Source organism: Pelobates fuscus, chromosome 9 (assembly GCF_036172605.1).
Source record: "Pelobates fuscus isolate aPelFus1 chromosome 9, aPelFus1.pri, whole genome shotgun sequence".
Classification (NCBI taxonomy): Eukaryota; Metazoa; Chordata; class Amphibia; order Anura; family Pelobatidae; genus Pelobates; species Pelobates fuscus.
In genome coordinates, this window is record NC_086325.1 from 171,038,716 (window position 1) to 171,056,065 (window position 17,350).

At 51.5% G+C, this 17,350-nt stretch overlaps 1 protein-coding gene across 4 annotated transcripts in view; it reads left to right on the forward strand.

Annotated features, from left to right (window-relative positions):
• PORCN (porcupine O-acyltransferase) overlaps positions 1-17,350 on the forward strand; it is a 33,482-nt gene that overhangs the window by 8,623 nt on the left and 7,509 nt on the right. For 2 of the 4 annotated variants that reach the window (XM_063433136.1, XM_063433135.1), the window contains 9 exons: positions 1,449-1,492; positions 3,302-3,483; positions 8,311-8,441; positions 11,708-11,725; positions 12,876-12,890; positions 13,663-13,788; positions 15,535-15,635; positions 15,759-15,835; positions 17,191-17,254. In XM_063433136.1, the coding sequence (XP_063289206.1) occupies positions 1,449-1,492; positions 3,302-3,483; positions 8,311-8,441; positions 11,708-11,725; positions 12,876-12,890; positions 13,663-13,788; positions 15,535-15,635; positions 15,759-15,835; positions 17,191-17,254 (758 nt within the window). The remainder of the gene's footprint in view (positions 1-1,448; positions 1,493-3,301; positions 3,484-8,310; positions 8,442-11,707; positions 11,726-12,875; positions 12,891-13,662; positions 13,789-15,534; positions 15,636-15,758; positions 15,836-17,190; positions 17,255-17,350) is intronic. The other 2 variants (XM_063433139.1, XM_063433138.1) reach the window with 1 other exon arrangement.

Sequence of the window (17,350 nt, forward strand, 5' to 3'; positions counted from 1 at the left end):
AGAATATGTACACCCGGTACCTGTCTGACCCTCTGCCTGTATCAGAATATGTACACCCAGTACCTGTCTGACCCTCTGCCTGTATCAGAATATGTACACCCAGTACCTGTCTGACCCTCTGCCTGTATCAGAATATGTACACCCGGTACCTGTCTGACCCTCTGCCTGTATCAGAATATGTACACCCGGCACCGGTCTGACCCTCTGCCTGTATCAGAATATGTACACCCGGCACCGGTCTGACCCTCTGCCTGTATCAGAATATGTACACCCGCTACCTGTCTGACCCTCTGCCTGTATCAGAATATGTACACCCAGTACCTGTCTGACCCTCTGCCTGTATCAGAATATGTACACCCGGTACCTGTCTGACCCTCTGCCTGTATCAGAATATGTACACCCAGTACCTGTCTGACACTCTGCCTGTATCAGAATATATACACCCGGCACCGGTCTGACCCTCTGCCTGTATCAGAATATGTACACCCGGTACCTGTCTGACCCTCTGCCTGTATCAGAATATGTACACCCGGTACCTGTCTGACCCTCTGCCTGTATCAGAATATGTACACCCGGTACCTGTCTGACCCTCTACCTGTATCAGGATATGTACACCCGGTACCTGTCTGACCCTCTGCCTGTATCAGGATATGTACACCCGGTACCGGTCTGACCCTCTGCCTGTATCAGAATATGTACACCCGGTACCTGTCTGACCCTCTACCTGTATCAGGATATGTACACCCGGTACCTGTCTGACCCTCTGCCTGTATCAGGATATGTACACCCGGTACCTGTCTGACCCTCTACCTGTATCAGGATATGTACACCCGGTACCTGTCTGACCCTCTGCCTGTATCAGGATATGTACACCCGGTACCTGTCTGACCCTCTGCCTGTATCAGAATATGTACACCCGGTACCTGTCTGACCCTCTGCCTGTATCAGAATATGTACACCCGGCACCGGTCTGACTCTCTGCCTGTATCAGAATATGTACACCCGGTACCTGTCTGACCCTCTGCCTGTATCAGAATATGTACACCCGGTACCTGTCTGACCCTCTGCCTGTATCAGAATATGTACACCCGGCACCGGTCTGACCCTCTGCCTGTATCAGAATATGTACACCCGGCACCGGTCTGACCCTCTTCCTGTATCAGGAAATGTACACCCGGCACCGGTCTGACCCTCTGCCTGTATCAGAATATGTACACCCGGTACCTGTCTGACCCTCTGCCTGTATCAGAATATGTACACCCGCTACCTGTCTGACCCTCTGCCTGTATCAGAATATGTACACCCGCTACCTGTCTGACCCTCTGCCTGTATCAGGAAATGTACAGAATACGTTTTTTCTCATTCTCCGTCATTGGCAATATTTAAGCGGTTTCTCCTGGCACTGTATACCCACACCTGTGGTTTAATTAGTCTGTTTTAACCCACAGGGAGATGCACATGGTGGATACCGTCAGTTGGCACAAGATGAGAGGTGAGTATATTTATTTCCATGTGCTTACCCTATCGTCCTCGCTTTGTATCTATGGTGTCTCTGTTTACCTCTCCCCGTCACTCATTATCCTGTAACACACATCATTTTAACTCACTTTATACTCTCCAGGCCCTCTGCACTCTCTTCTGGCCTTTCTCTGTCTATCTTCCCTTTCCTGGGCTGTCTAGACCTGTCTGTGCACGCTCACCCGGGCAACTCTCTCCTGCGCAGTCTCTGTCTATATTCACTTTCCTCCGCTGTCTGTGTCTGTGCACTCTCTGCTTGACTGTCTCTGTCTATTTTCCCTTTACTGTGCTGCCTCTTTGTGTCCGTGCACTGCACTCTCTCCTTGGCTGTCTCGGTCTTTGTGTGCCTTCTCTTCTGGGTTATCTTCCTTTTTTCCCTTTATATCGCTCAGTCTGTGCACTCTTGTCTCTTTGGCTGTCTAGCTCTGTCTGTGCACACACTCCTGGGTTGTCTTGGTGTGTCTGCACTCTCTCTCCTGGGTTGTCTCAGTGTGTCTGTGCACTCTCTTCAGGGCTATCCCGCTCTGTCTGTGCACTCTCTTCAGGGCTGTCTCGCTCTGTCTGTTGCTCTCTCTTCAGGGCTGTCTCGCTCTGTCTGTTGCTCTCTCTTCAGGGCTGTCTCGCTCTGTCTGTGCACTCTCTTCAGGGCTGTCCTCGCTCTGTCTGTGCACTCTCTTCAGGGCTGTCTCGCTCTGTCTGTTGCTCTCTCTTTAGGGCTATCCTGCTCTGTCTGTGCACTCTCTTCAGGGCTATCCTGCTCTGTCTGTGCTCTCTCTTCAGGGCTGTCTCGCTCTGTCTGTTGCTCTCTCTCCTGGGCTGTAATTAGTTCATACTCTCTCTCGGTCTGTAAGGTGTGTCTGTACACTCTGTCCTGGGCTGTCTCGCTCTGTAATTAGTTCATACTCTCTCTCTCTCGGTCTGTAAGGTGTGTCTGTACACTCTGTCCTGGGCTGTCTCGCTCTGTAATTAGTTCATACTCTCTCTCTCTCAGTCTGTAAGGTGTGTCTGTACACTCTGTCCTGGGCTGTCTCGCTCTGTAATTAGTTCATACTCTCTCTCTGTCTGTAAGGTGTGTCTGTACACTCTGTCCTGGGCTGTCTCGCTCTGTAATTAGTTCATACTCTCTCTCTCTCGGTCTGTAAGGTGTGTCTGTACACTCTGTCCTGGGCTGTCTCGCTCTGTAATTAGTTCATACTCTCTATCTCGGTCTGTAAGGTGTGTCTGTACACTCTGTCCTGGGCTGTCTCGCTCTGTAATTAGTTCATACTCTCTCTCTCGGTCTGTAAGGTGTGTCTGTACACTCTGTCCTGGGCTGTCTCGCTCTGTAATTAGTTAATACTCTCTCTCTCGGTCTGTAAGGTGTGTCTGTACACTCTGTTCTGGGCTGTCTCGCTCTGTAATTAGTTCATACTCTCTCTCGGTCTGTAACGTGTGTCTGTACACTCTGTCCTGGGCTGTCTCGCTCTGTAATTAGTTCATACTCTCTCTCGGTCTGTAAGGTGTGTCTGTACACTCTGTTCTGGGCTGTCTCGCTCTGTAATTAGTTCATACTCTCTCTCGGTCTGTAAGGTGTGTCTGTACACTCTGTCCTGGGCTGTCTCGCTCTGTAATTAGTTAATACTCTCTCTCTCGGTCTGTAAGGTGTGTCTGTACACTCTGTTCTGGGCTGTCTCGCTCTGTAATTAGTTCATACTCTCTCTCGGTCTGTAAGGTGTGTCTGTACACTCTGTTCTGGGCTGTCTCGCTCTGTAATTAGGTAATACTCTCTCTCTTGGTCTGTAAGGTGCTCAGATGATTGTGGCAATGAAAGCCGTGTCTTTGGGGTTCGATGTTGACCGAGGTGTTGTTCGCTCTATCCCATCTCCCGTGGAGTTCATGGGTTACGTTTATTTTGTGGGCACCGTCATATTTGGTCCATGGATAAGTTTTACCACTTACCTCCAGGCGGTAAAAGGACAGCGGCTGGTGAGTTTTGTGGGGTTTTTGTTTTTTTGCAATTTAAGAATTTTATTGTAGATAAGCTGTCCAAATAGATGAACATTAAAGGAACACTTCCCATACCAAGTAAAAAATACACTGTTTATTAGACACCCCAAATGAAAATGTGCATGCATTTAAATGATGTATTTTTTCATTCTGTGTATATCTAAAAGCAGTTTGAAAAAGCTGTAGATTTCTTCTCTGCAGCCTTTTCAATTCCTCCCCTTCTAACCCCGCCCACACTTTCTGTGGCTGTCCAATCACAGACTTTCCAATGCAGCTCCATGAGAAGTCTTTGTAAGGCAGGAACGGTCGTACGCCGGTTCCTGATGTTCACAGTGCCCAGGCGCTCAGCAGAAAGAGGTGCATTGTCCCCCACTATTGCCCCAAGCCACCTACTACAGCTCCTAACCTTCCACTACTGCCCCAAGCCACTTACTACAGCCCCTAGCCTTCCACTACTGCCCCAAGCCACCTACTACAACCCCTAACCTTCCACTACTGCCCCAAGCCACTTACTACAGCCCCTAGCCTTCCACTACTGCCCCAAGCCACCTACTACAACCCCTAGCCTTCCACTACTGCCCCAAGCCACTTACTACAACCCCTAACCTTCCACTACTGCCCCAAGCCACTTACTACAACCCCTAACCTTCCACTACTGCCCCAAGCCACTTACTACAGCCCCTAGCCTTCCACTACTGCCCCAAGCCACCTACTACAACCCCTAACCTTCCACTACTGCCCAAGCCACTTACTACAGCCCCTAGCCTTCCACTACTGCCCCAAGCCACCTACTACAACCCCTAACCTTCCAATACTGCCCCTAGCCACTTACTACAACCCCTAACCTTCCACTACTGCCCCAAGCCACTTACTACAGCCCCTAGCCACCTACTACAACCCCTAACCTTCCACTACTGCCTCTAGCCTTCCACTACTGCCCCAAGCCACTTACTACAGCCCCTAGCCTTCCACTACTGCCCCAAGCCACTTACTACTGCCCCAAGCCACTTACTAGCCTTCCACTACTGCCCCTAGCCACTTACCACAACCCCTAACCTTCCACTACTGCCCCAAGCCACTTACTACAGCCCCTAGCCTTCCACTACTGCCCCAAGCCACCTACTACAACCCCTAACCTTCCAATACTGCCCATAGCCACTTACTACAGCCCCTAACCTTCCACTACTGCCCCAAGCCACTTACTACAACCCCTAACCTTCCACTACTGCCCCAAGCCACTTACTACAGCCCCTAACCTTCCACTACTGCCCCAAGCCACTTGCTACAGCCCCTAGCCTTCCACTACTGCCCCAAGCCACCTACTACAGCCCCTAACCTTCCACTACTGCCCCAAGCCACTTACTACAGCCCCTAGCCTTCCACTACTGCCCCAAGCCACCTACTACAACCCCTAACCTTCCAATACTGCCCCTAGCCACTTACCACAACCCCTAGCCTTCCACTACTGCCCCAAGCCACTTACTACAACCCCTAACCTTCCACTACTGCCCCAAGCCACTTACTACAGCCCCTAGCCTTCCACTACTGCCCCAAGCCACTTACTACAGCCCCTAGCCTTCCACTACTGCCCCAAGCCACCTACTACAACCCCTAACCTTCCACTACTGCCCCAAGCCACTTACTACAACCCCTAACCTTCCACTACTGCCCCAAGCCACTTACTACAGCCCCTAGCCTTCCACTACTGCCCCAAGCCACTTACTACAGCCCCTAGCCTTCCACTACTGCCCCAAGCCACCTACTACAACCCCTAACCTTCCACTACTGCCCCTAGCCACTTACTACAACCCCTAACCTTCCACTACTGCCCCAAGCCACTTACTACAACCCCTAACCTTCCACTACTGCCCCAAGCCACTTACTACAGCCCCTAGCCACCTACTACAACCCCTAACCTTCCACTACTGCCCCTAGCCACTTACTACAGCCCCTAGCCTTCCACTACTGCCCCAAGCCACTTACTACTGCCCCAAGCCACTTACTAGCCTTCCACTACTGCCCCAAGCCACCTACTACAACCCCTAACCTTCCAATACTGCCCCTAGCCACTTACTACAACCCCTAACCTTCCACTACTGCCCCAAGCCACTTACTACAGCCCCTAGCCTTCCACTACTGCCCCAAGCCACCTACTACAACCCCTAACCTTCCAATACTGCCCCTAGCCACTTACTACAACCCCTAACCTTCCACTACTGCCCCAAGCCACTTACTACAACCCCTAACCTTCCACTACTGCCCCAAGCCACTTACTACAGCCCCTAGCCTTCCACTACTGCCCCAAGCCACTTACTACAGCCCCTAGCCTTCCACTACTGCCCCAAGCCACCTACTACAACCCCTAACCTTCCACTACTGCCCCAAGCCACTTACTACAACCCCTAACCTTCCACTACTGCCCCAAGCCACTTACTACAGCCCCTAGCCTTCCACTACTGCCCCAAGCCACCTACTACAACCCCTAACCTTCCACTACTGCCCCTAGCCACTTACTACAACCCCTAACCTTCCACTACTGCCCCAAGCCACTTACTACAACCCCTAACCTTCCACTACTGCCCCAAGCCACTTACTACAGCCCCTAGCCACCTACTACAACCCCTAACCTTCCACTACTGCCCCTAGCCACTTACTACAGCCCCTAGCCTTCCACTACTGCCCCAAGCCACTTACTACTGCCCCAAGCCACTTACTAGCCTTCCACTACTGCCCCAAGCCACCTACTACAACCCCTAACCTTCCAATACTGCCCCTAGCCACTTACTACAACCCCTAACCTTCCACTACTGCCCCAAGCCACTTACTACAGCCCCTAGCCTTCCACTACTGCCCCAAGCCACCTACTACAACCCCTAACCTTCCAATACTGCCCCTAGCCACTTACTACAACCCCTAACCTTCCACTACTGCCCCAAGCCACTTACTACAGCCCCTAGCCTTCCACTACTGCCCCAAGCCACCTACTACAACCCCTAACCTTCCAATACTGCCCCAAGCCACTTACTACAACCCCTAACCTTCCACCACTGACCCAAGCCACCTACCACAGCCCCTAGCCTTCCACTACTGCCCCAGACCACCTACTACAACCCCTAACTCCTCAGGTACAGCCCACACCCTGTGCCCTTCCCAATATTAGGCACTTATAAGCTATTTGGACACAAAGCTGGCATTGTAGGAAGTGAGTGGCATGTGACATGGTGAAGTTGAGGGGAAGGAGTTAACAGTGTAGACATGCCCACCTGGATGCGCCAAAAATAATATTGCACCCATGTGCCAGTCTGTAAAAGTGAACTCTTATTGGTATTCACACAAGTTAACCAAAAAAAAAGAGTGCAATGTTTTCACGAACCATAACTGGATAAGCAATATTGTATCCATGTAATTTTACTCCATCTTCTTCAACATGTACGTTCATCCTTGCACTACAAAAAATAAAGAATTAAAAAAAAAAAAATTATATTGCACCCATGTGCCAGTGACTCTAAGATTGGCCCTGAAGGCAGGTGTGCTCTGGGCAATTGCTATCTCCACTGAGCTAACCCAACCAGGAAGTAACAGGACCGACGGTATGATTGACAGCCATGGGGGTGTAACAAGGTTCATTTTATAAAGGGAAATATATATAGTGACAATCAAAACCTCCAAATAAAATCCCAAATACAAAGAACTTCCCTTGAGCATGAGATCTACCCAGAAGATCTCCTCTAATCTGCCAAATGCAAGTATTCAATATATGAGGGTAGTTCTGCTAAGGAAAACCATAAAGGCACAACGCTTTATATAAATGCCACTTTGTAAATCATGTTCCAATTGCCACTCACTCTTTATAAGATAAATGAGGTCCAGCACTCAGGATTGCTGCAGGTTTATTGGAACAAAAAGTGCAACGTTTTGGCCCACACAGAGGCCTTTATCAAGCTAATATATCCATAGCTTAATAAAGGTCTCTGTATACATAAACCTGCCTTCCTGCAGCAATCCTGAGTGCCTGGACCTCATTTATTTTACCTACTAAACTGGGTTTTGCTAACCCCGGTCCTGATAAGCACCTGGATCCTAATTGTGAGTGGGGTATCCTCCGTTTGTGAATTACTCACTCTTTATAAGTCACAATAGAGCCTTCTGTGTCACACAATAATTTAACAAGTGTAAATCTAGAAGGGGATATTGCACTTTGTATGTGCTGCTTTTTAAATTTGATTTATTAGACATTGTTAGCGCTTTTTAATTACTATATATATTTTTTTTTTACTTGTTTTTTTCTTTTTAAGTGTAAACCGTATAATATTCAGCTCTAAACATTTTCATGAGAAATAAAGAGGGGGATTAACTGGGGGGAAAGGATAGTTTAGGGGGGAGAAGAGAAAAGATGAGTGAGGAACATGAAGATAGAGAGAGAGAGAGAGAGATGAGAGTTATAGGAAAAGAGCCTACCCGGCAGCTCGCCCTGGGTCCACTCTGTGCTCGGTTTACCCGGCAGCTCGCCCTGGGTCCACTCTGTGCTCGGTTTACCCGGCAGCTCGCCCTGGGTCCACCCTGTGCTCGGTTTACCTGACAATTTAAAAACACTAGTTTAGGTGCCTCCTCCCTTCCCATGCACTGTGGTTTATGTAAGTTTGATTCAAGAAAGAAACTCTGATGTTTGTGGTGGGTGGGTGCCATCTGTGGTTAGAACTTTTATACGTGTTTTGTTTTTCATTTGTTTTTGTCTGTTCTTTTAGAGCCCACTAGACTGCCCATCCTATATATGTCTATGTGATGCCTCTTCCTTTTTTCAAACAGAGTCTCTGCTGGTTCTGGAGAGTGTGCCGCAGTCTGCTGTTGTGTCTCGTTTGCCTCCTGATATCTACCTGCGTCTCTCCCTACCTTTTCCCGTACTTCATCCCATTGTATGGGGAGCGGCTGCTCAGAAAGTGAGTTATTCCTTGGCAAAATGTATTTACAATTTTTCCTTTGCCTTCCTTTCCACCTTTAACATTGTTACATAGGCTGAAAAGAGACATGTGTCCATCAAGTTCAGCCTTCCTCACTTTTGGTTTTTGCTGTTGGTCCAAAAAACCCAGTCTGAAGCGCTTTCAATTTTGCAACAAACTAGGAAAATAATTCCCTCTTGACCCCAGAATGGCAGTCAGATTTATCCTTGGATCAAGAAGCATTTACCCTACATTGAAAGATTACATAATTAAATATTCTGTTTTTGCAAATATGTATCTAGTAGCTGTTTGAACACCTTTACAGACTCTGACGTTTTTATTTAAATGTCAGCCATCACCCTATGTTCACAAACCAAAGTTATGCCAAAACGTCGCACTTCACAACGGGCTGGAAACAGACATTGCAAAATCCTCTCATGTTAAGCTTGCTCCCCGCCTGTGTGTGTGTGTCTCCCAGCCTGTGTGTGTCTCCCTGCCTGTGTGTGTCTCCCTGCCTGTGTGTGTCTCCCTGCCTGTGTGTGTCTCCCTGCCTGTGTGTGTCTCCCAGCCTGTGTGTGTCTCCCAGCCTGTGTGTGTCTCCCAGCCTGTGTGTGTCTCCCAGCCTGTGTGTGTCTCCCAGCCTGTGTGTGTCTCCCAGCCTGTGTGTGTCTCCCAGCCTGTGTGTGTCTCCCAGCCTGTGTGTGTCTCCCAGCCTGTGTGTGTCTCCCAGCCTGTGTGTGTCTCCCAGCCTGTGTGTGTCTCCCAGCCTGTGTGTGTCTCCCAGCCTGTGTGTGTCTCCCAGCCTGTGTGTGTCTCCCAGCCTGTGTGTGTCTCCCAGCCTGTGTGTGTCTCCCAGCCTGTGTGTGTCTCCCAGCCTGTGTGTGTCTCCCAGCCTGTGTGTGTCTCCCAGCCTGTGTGTGTCTCCCAGCCTGTGTGTGTCTCCCAGCCTGTGTGTGTCTCCCAGCCTGTGTGTGTCTCCCAGCCTGTGTGTGTCTCCCAGCCTGTGTGTGTCTCCCAGCCTGTGTGTGTCTCCCAGCCTGTGTGTGTCTCCCAGCCTGTGTGTGTCTCCCAGCCTGTGTGTGTCTCCCAGCCTGTGTGTGTCTCCCAGCCTGTGTGTGTCTCCCAGCCTGTGTGTGTCTCCCAGCCTGTGTGTGTCTCCCAGCCTGTGTGTGTCTCCCAGCCTGTGTGTGTCTCCCAGCCTGTGTGTGTCTCCCAGCCTGTGTGTGTCTCCCAGCCTGTGTGTGTCTCCCAGCCTGTGTGTGTCTCCCAGCCTGTGTGTGTCTCCCAGCCTGTGTGTGTCTCCCAGCCTGTGTGTGTCTCCCAGCCTGTGTGTGTCTCCCAGCCTGTGTGTGTCTCCCAGCCTGTGTGTGTCTCCCAGCCTGTGTGTGTCTCCCAGCCTGTGTGTGTCTCCCAGCCTGTGTGTGTCTCCCAGCCTGTGTGTGTCTCCCAGCCTGTGTGTGTCTCCCAGCCTGTGTGTGTCTCCCAGCCTGTGTGTGTCTCCCAGCCTGTGTGTGTCTCCCAGCCTGTGTGTGTCTCCCAGCCTGTGTGTGTCTCCCAGCCTGTGTGTGTCTCCCAGCCTGTGTGTGTCTCCCAGCCTGTGTGTGTCTCCCAGCCTGTGTGTGTCTCCCAGCCTGTGTGTGTCTCCCAGCCTGTGTGTGTCTCCCAGCCTGTGTGTGTCTCCCAGCCTGTGTGTGTCTCCCAGCCTGTGTGTGTCTCCCAGCCTGTGTGTGTCTCCCAGCCTGTGTGTGTCTCCCAGCCTGTGTGTGTCTCCCAGCCTGTGTGTGTCTCCCAGCCTGTGTGTGTCTCCCAGCCTGTGTGTGTCTCCCAGCCTGTGTGTGTCTCCCAGCCTGTGTGTGTCTCCCAGCCTGTGTGTGTCTCCCAGCCTGTGTGTGTCTCCCAGCCTGTGTGTGTCTCCCAGCCTGTGTGTGTCTCCCAGCCTGTGTGTGTCTCCCAGCCTGTGTGTGTCTCCCAGCCTGTGTGTGTCTCCCAGCCTGTGTGTGTCTCCCAGCCTGTGTGTGTCTCCCAGCCTGTGTGTGTCTCCCAGCCTGTGTGTGTCTCCCAGCCTGTGTGTGTCTCCCAGCCTGTGTGTGTCTCCCAGCCTGTGTGTGTCTCCCAGCCTGTGTGTGTCTCCCAGCCTGTGTGTGTCTCCCAGCCTGTGTGTGTCTCCCAGCCTGTGTGTGTCTCCCAGCCTGTGTGTGTCTCCCAGCCTGTGTGTGTCTCCCAGCCTGTGTGTGTCTCCCAGCCTGTGTGTGTCTCCCAGCCTGTGTGTGTCTCCCAGCCTGTGTGTGTCTCCCAGCCTGTGTGTGTCTCCCAGCCTGTGTGTGTCTCCCAGCCTGTGTGTGTCTCCCAGCCTGTGTGTGTCTCCCAGCCTGTGTGTGTCTCCCAGCCTGTGTGTGTCTCCCAGCCTGTGTGTGTCTCCCAGCCTGTGTGTGTCTCCCAGCCTGTGTGTGTCTCCCAGCCTGTGTGTGTCTCCCAGCCTGTGTGTGTCTCCCAGCCTGTGTGTGTCTCCCAGCCTGTGTGTGTCTCCCTGCCTCTGTGTGTCTCCCTGCCTCTGTGTGTCTCCCTGCCTCTGTGTGTCTCCCTGCCTCTGTGTGTCTCCCTGCCTCTGTGTGTCTCCCTGCCTCTGTGTGTCTCCCTGCCTCTGTGTGTCTCCCTGCCTCTGTGTGTCTCCCTGCCTCTGTGTGTCTCCCTGCCTCTGTGTGTCTCCCTGCCCGTGTGTGTCTCCCTGCCCGTGTGTGTCTCCCTGCCCGTGTGTGTCTCCCTGCCCGTGTGTGTCTCCCTGCCCGTGTGTGTCTCCCTGCCCGTGTGTGTCTCCCTGCCCGTGTGTGTCTCCCCGCCCGTGTGTGTCTCCCCGCCCGTGTGTGTCTCCCCGCCCGTGTGTGTCTCCCCGCCCGTGTGTGTCTCCCCGCCCGTGTGTGTCTCCCCGCCCGTGTGTGTCTCCCCGCCCCTGTGTGTCTCCCCGCCCGTGTGTGTCTCCCCGCCCGTGTGTGTCTCCCCGCCCGTGTGTGTCTCCCCGCCCGTGTGTGTCTCCCCGCCTGTGTGTGTCTCCCCGCCTGTGTGTGTCTCCCCGCCTGTGTGTGTCTCCCCGCCTGTGTGTGTCTCCCCGCCTGTGTGTGTCTCCCCGCCTGTGTGTGTCTCCCCGCCTGTGTGTGTCTCCCCGCACCCCGCCTGTGTCTCCCATCCTTTCCTTCAGATGGTTTTGTTGTTTTTCAGTGACAATGTCTCCTCTTTTTCCCTTTCTTTCTTTGCTCTCCTGAACACTCCAGTAAGAAGCACAAAGCAAGGTACCTGCCTTACTGCTTACTGTCTGTCTCTCTGACAACATCTCACACAATCAGCGCTGTATTTTTAACAAGGCTAACAAGGCATTTGCCTTGGGCGGAACTTTCAGGGGGACGGCAAAAAACACCGCCCTCCCAAGCGCCCTGGCATGTGCCCTGTTAGCCTCTCTTGTGGGGGACCCAAGAGCTGGACGGCTGGCCACCTCAGGGCCCCCCCAAGAGGCGTTCAAGCTTCTCACAATGTGGGCGGCGAGGGAGCACTGTCATCTGCGTGCTTTGCAGTTATGACGGGAGCCAGAATATAACATCATATTCCGGCTCCTGGCACCACTGCAAGGCGCGCGAGGGAGCTGAGCAGGAAGAGCTCAGATGACAGTGCTCTCTCGCCGCCCGCAGTGGCTGATTGACCGCCGGCCCGTTTACCTGTGCCTGCCTGCCGCCTGTGCCTTCATGCCTACCCAGCAGCAGGGGCCAGCCCCAGGGAAGAATCCACTCCAGCTCTCCCAAAGGTAGGCTGGGTGGATGTAAATGAAAATTAAATTACATATAAATTGGCGTGTTAGACAATGTGTTTGAGTTTGTAAGTATCTTGGTGTCTGTCTGTGTGTCTGTGAGTGAATATCTGTGTGTCTGTGAGAGTGTGTCTGTTAGTGAATGTCTGCATCTGTTAGTGTTTGTCTTTCAGTGTTTGTGTGTGACTGTCAGTGTGTATCTGTTAGTGAGTGCATGTGTCTCTCAGTGTGCATCTGTCTGTGAATTTGTCAGTGAGTGTGTGTGTCTGTCAGTTAAACTGCGTGTTGGTCTTAAACATGAAAAGACGCTGCCTGGACAGGAAGGGGCGGAGCAAATTTAGATTGGGGGCCGCACAAATTCAAAATACACCACTGCACAAATTGTCTCTTTTTCAGACTTGTTCTAGGGATATCTTTCTGTCACTCTCTCTTTAAACGCTCTATTTCAATAATTAATGTCTCTTTGGCTTATACTCAACAGACTGCAATAAGAGACAATATGTGGGCATTAGAAACATGAATTTCTGCATCTGGCTCTTGCTCTCCGACTGTCTCTCTTTCTCAGACATTGTGTTTAACTGTCTATTTTATTCCTTGATATTTCCCTCACTGTCTCCTTTGCTTGTCTCGCCCTGCGGCAGAGGACCCGTAGTCTGGTGAGTGCTTGCGGTGCGCTATGGGGGAGGGGGTAATGGTAACTGAATGTTAATGTGTGAATTCTTGGAATTTTTAATTCTAGAACAAAATGGCTGAATTTAAATATTCTCCAGCTTGCCTCTCAGTCCAGCTTTTTTGGGATTTATTACAATTGCCATGCTAGTTAAAAACCCTGTGTGTTGTGAAAATGTAATGTTGTCATTTTGTGGGAGGATCACAGGTTTCTTGCACACGGGGTCCGGCCCTTTGACTTTCTTACAAATCGTAGCAAGCAATGTTTCTGCTCGATAATTGCATGGTTTTTAATTCTTGAGAAAGGCTCAGTTGTTGGGCAGAAACTTTGCTAAATGGAGATTTGGTGACACCGCTTTTTATGGTGTGTGTGTTTGTTTGGTGTCGTGTATATTTATTTAGGTGTTCTTTCCAGACAGCTTGAAATCCGGTCCTCATTCACTCTAATGCTTGGCTGTATTACAATATAACTCATGAGAATGTCGTCACATTGTGCGGACTGGACATGCCCCAGTAGTCTGGATATTATTGATAATCAGCGTTTAGTGCAATATACTTATAAGGTGATTAACTGTGGACACTAGAGCCATATGTTTAATGCAGACTGGTTTTATTTATACATTTTTGTTAACATTTAATTTTCCTTCATTTGAAAAACTGAATATTCGAGCTAAGCAGAGAATTATGCAGCAGTTATTTATTGAATTACCATTCGTGTGCATTATTATAAATATTCTGCTTTGCTCTCTCGCCCTGCAGGTGGCTCCGAGCCTATGAGAATGCCTCGTCTTTCCATTTCAGCAATTATTTTGTTGGATTTTTATCGGAAGTTACTGCTGTATTATCCGGAGCCGGATATTCAGAGGAAAAGGATCATGTTGAGTGGTAGGGATGGGGAGTGTGAGTGGTAGGGGAGTGGTGGGGAGTGTGAGTGGCAGGGATGGGAAATGGGAGTGTGAGTGGTAGGGAAGGGGAGTGGCGGGGATGGGGAGTGTGAGTGGTAGGGGAGTGATGGGGATGGGTAATGTGAGTGGTGGGGATGTGGAGTGTGAGTGGTAGGGGAGTGGTGGGGATGTGGAGTGTGAGTGGTAGGGGAGTGGTGGGGATGGGGAGTGTGAGTGGTAGGGGAGTGGTGGGGAGTGTGAGTGGCAGGGATGGGAAATGGGAGTGTGAGTGGTAGGGAAGGGGAGTGGTAGGGGTAGGGGAGTGGCGGGGATGGGGAGTGTGAGTGGCGGGGATGGGGAGTGTGAGTGGCGGGGATGGGGAGTGTGAGTGGCGGGGATGGGGAGTGTGAGTGGCGGGGATGGGGAGTGTGAGTGGCGGGGATGGGGAGTGGTAGGGGAGTTGCGGGATGGGGACGGGGAGTGGTAGTGGTAGGGAAGGGGAGTGGGAGTGGGAGGGGAGTGGGAGTGGTAGGGAAGGGGAGTGGTAATGGTAGGGGAGTGGCGGGAATGGGGAGGGTGAGTGGTAGGGGAGTGGCGGGAAGGGGAGTGGTAGTGGTAGGGCAGTGGCAGGAATGGGGAGTGTGAGTGGTAGGGCAGTGGCAGGAATGGGGAGTGTGAGTGGTAGGGCAGTGGCAGGAATGGGGAGTGTGAGTGGTAGGGGAGTGATGGGGATGGGGAGTGTGAGTGGTAGGGGAGTGGCGGGATCGGGAGTGTGAGTGGTAGGGGAGTGGCGGAATGGGGAAGGGGAGTGTGAGTGGTAGTGGAGCTGCGGGGATGGGGAGTGTGAGTGGCAGGGATGGGAAATGGGAGTGTGCGTGGCAGGGAAGGGGAGTGTGAGTGGCAGGGAAGGGGAGTGTGAGTGGTAGGGAAGGGGAGTGGCGGGGATGGGGAGTGTGAGTGGTAGGTGAGTATGAGTGATAGGGGAGTGTCGGGAATAGGGTGTGTGAGTGGTAGGGGAGTGGCAAGGATGGGGAGTGTAAGCTGTAAGGGAGTAGCGGGGATGGGGAGTGTGAGTGGAAGGGATGGGGAGTGGCAAGGATAGGGAGTGCGTGTGGTGGTGAGTAGTAGGGATGGGGAGTGTGAGGAGCGAGGATAATGAGTTGCGACTGGCAGGGGGAGGGAGTGCGAGGGGGAATGTGGAGTGGTAAAATATATAATGAAACCTTACTGAGGAAGACTCACATCCAATCCATGGAGTCAATGTAACTTCCCATTTAAAGTCATAGTGTATTACAGCAATATGTAACCATGATAAACATCACAGAAACATCACAGTAACATCATTAACATGAAAGGAACAACATGTATTTTTCTAACACAAACTGGTCCCTCAGTAAAAATATTAAATGTCTTCCTTATATCCGTAAATTATTTTTATTCAGTAAAAACGGGTGGGCACAGCCCTTATGGACTAGTCCCCATTGGTATCTTCCATCTTTCTGAAATACATTATAACAAAATAAAAGCTAACTATTGGAATGGGTAGAATGTAGTTATCTGGTATGGAACGCTGTAATGGGGAGAGTTTTCCTTTTAAATGTGTACACTTTTTTGGTTTTAGTGAGTGGTTAGTGTGAGAGTGAGGACGTAGGGTGTAAGGGTTAGGGTGTGAGTGGAAAGTGGGTGGGATGAATTTGAGTGGTTGGGGTCTCAATGTGCCATTTACTGATCTGTCACCCTCTTCAAGGGATCTGATGGTGTCTCGGCCTCTAAATGTGGAGATTCCTCGCTCTATGGTGGAAGTCGTGACATCTTGGAACCTGCCCATGTCTCGCTGGTTGCACTCATGTAAGAAACTGCTGCTTGGCCCCAGAAGTCCTGTATCCACCATGGCACATACCACGGCCATCTATACAACACAGTTCCCAGCATTCCATGCTCTAATTTCTGCCTTTTCTTGTTTCCTTCCAGATGTGTTTAAGAATGCTCTGCGTCTCGGAATGTTCCACGCAATTATCGTTACATACGCTGCCAGCGCTCTGCTTCATGTGAGTGATTCTATATCGAATATACAGTGCCTTCCCAATGGTGCTATCTGAGGGTGGGTGGCCATGCCTTCCCAATGGTGCTATCTGAGGGTGGGTGGCCATGCCTTCCCAATGGTGCTATCTGAGAGGGTGTGGCCATGCCTTCCCAATGGTGCTATCTGAGGGTGGGTGGCCATGCCTTCCCAATGGTGCTATCTGAGAGGGTGTGGCCATGCCTTCCCAATGGTGCTATCTGAGGGTGGGTGGCCATGCCTTCCCAATGGTGCTATCTGAGAGGGTGTGGCCATGCCTTCCCAATGGTGCTATCTGAGAGGGTGGGTGGCTATGCCTTCCCAATGGTGCTATCTGCGGATGGGTGACCATGCCTTCCCAATGGTGCTATCTGAGGGTGGGTGGCCATGCCTTCCCAATGGTGCTATCTGAGGGTGGGTGGCCATGCCTTCCCTATGGTGCTATCTGAGGGTGGGTGGCCATGCCTTCCCAATGGTGCTATCTGAGAAGGTGTGGCCATGCCTTCCCAATGGTGCTATCTGAGAGGGTGTGGCCATGCCTTCCCAATGGTGCTATCTGAGGGTGGGTGGCCATGCCTTCCCAATGGTGGTATCTGAGAGGGTGTGGCCATGCCTTCCCAATGGTGCTATCTGAGAGGGTGGGTGGCTATGCCTTCCCAATGGTGCTATCTGCGGATGGGTGACCATGCCTTCCCAATGGTGCTATCTGAGGGTGGGTGGCCATGCCTTCCCAATGGTGCTATCTGAGGGTGGGTGGCCATGCCTTCCCAATGGTGCTATCTGAGGGTGGGTGGCCATGCCTTCCCAATGGTGCTATCTGAGAAGGTGTGGCCATGCCTTCCCAATGGTGCTATCTGAGAGGGTGTGGCCATGCCTTCCCAATGGTGCTATCTGAGGGTGGGTGGCCATGCCTTCCCAATGGTGGTATCTGAGAGGGTGTGGCCATGCCTTCCCAATGGTGGTATCTGAGAGGGTGTGGCCATGCCTTCCCAATGGTGGTATCTGAGAGGGTGTGGCCATGCCTTCCCAATGGTGCTATCTGAGAGGGTGTGGCCATGTCTTGTCATTGGTGCTATCTGAGAGGGTGTGGCCATGTCTTGTCATTGGTGCTATCTGAGAGGGTGTGGCCATGCCTTGTCATTGGTGCTATCTGAGAGGGTGTGGCCATGCCTTGTCATTGGTGCTATCTGAGAGGGTGTGGCCATGCCTTGTCATTGGTGGTGTCTAAGTGGTACAGCCAAGTCTTCCTGGGGGTGGAGGATCACTCACAGTTATTAAGGGAAACATGCAGGCTGAACCTGGTGTGAGGATCCATCTATTTAGAATCACGTTCTGTGTTTTCAGGGTTTCAGTTTTCACCTCGCTGCCGTTCTCCTGTCCCTGGGATTCATAACATACGTGGAGCATGGTAAGCTGGGTCAAGGTGTCCGAACACCATTTGGTTGAAAGTGATGGGGTTTGGTGCCAGTTACTTTATAAATCCAGTGATTGCATACAATGTCGC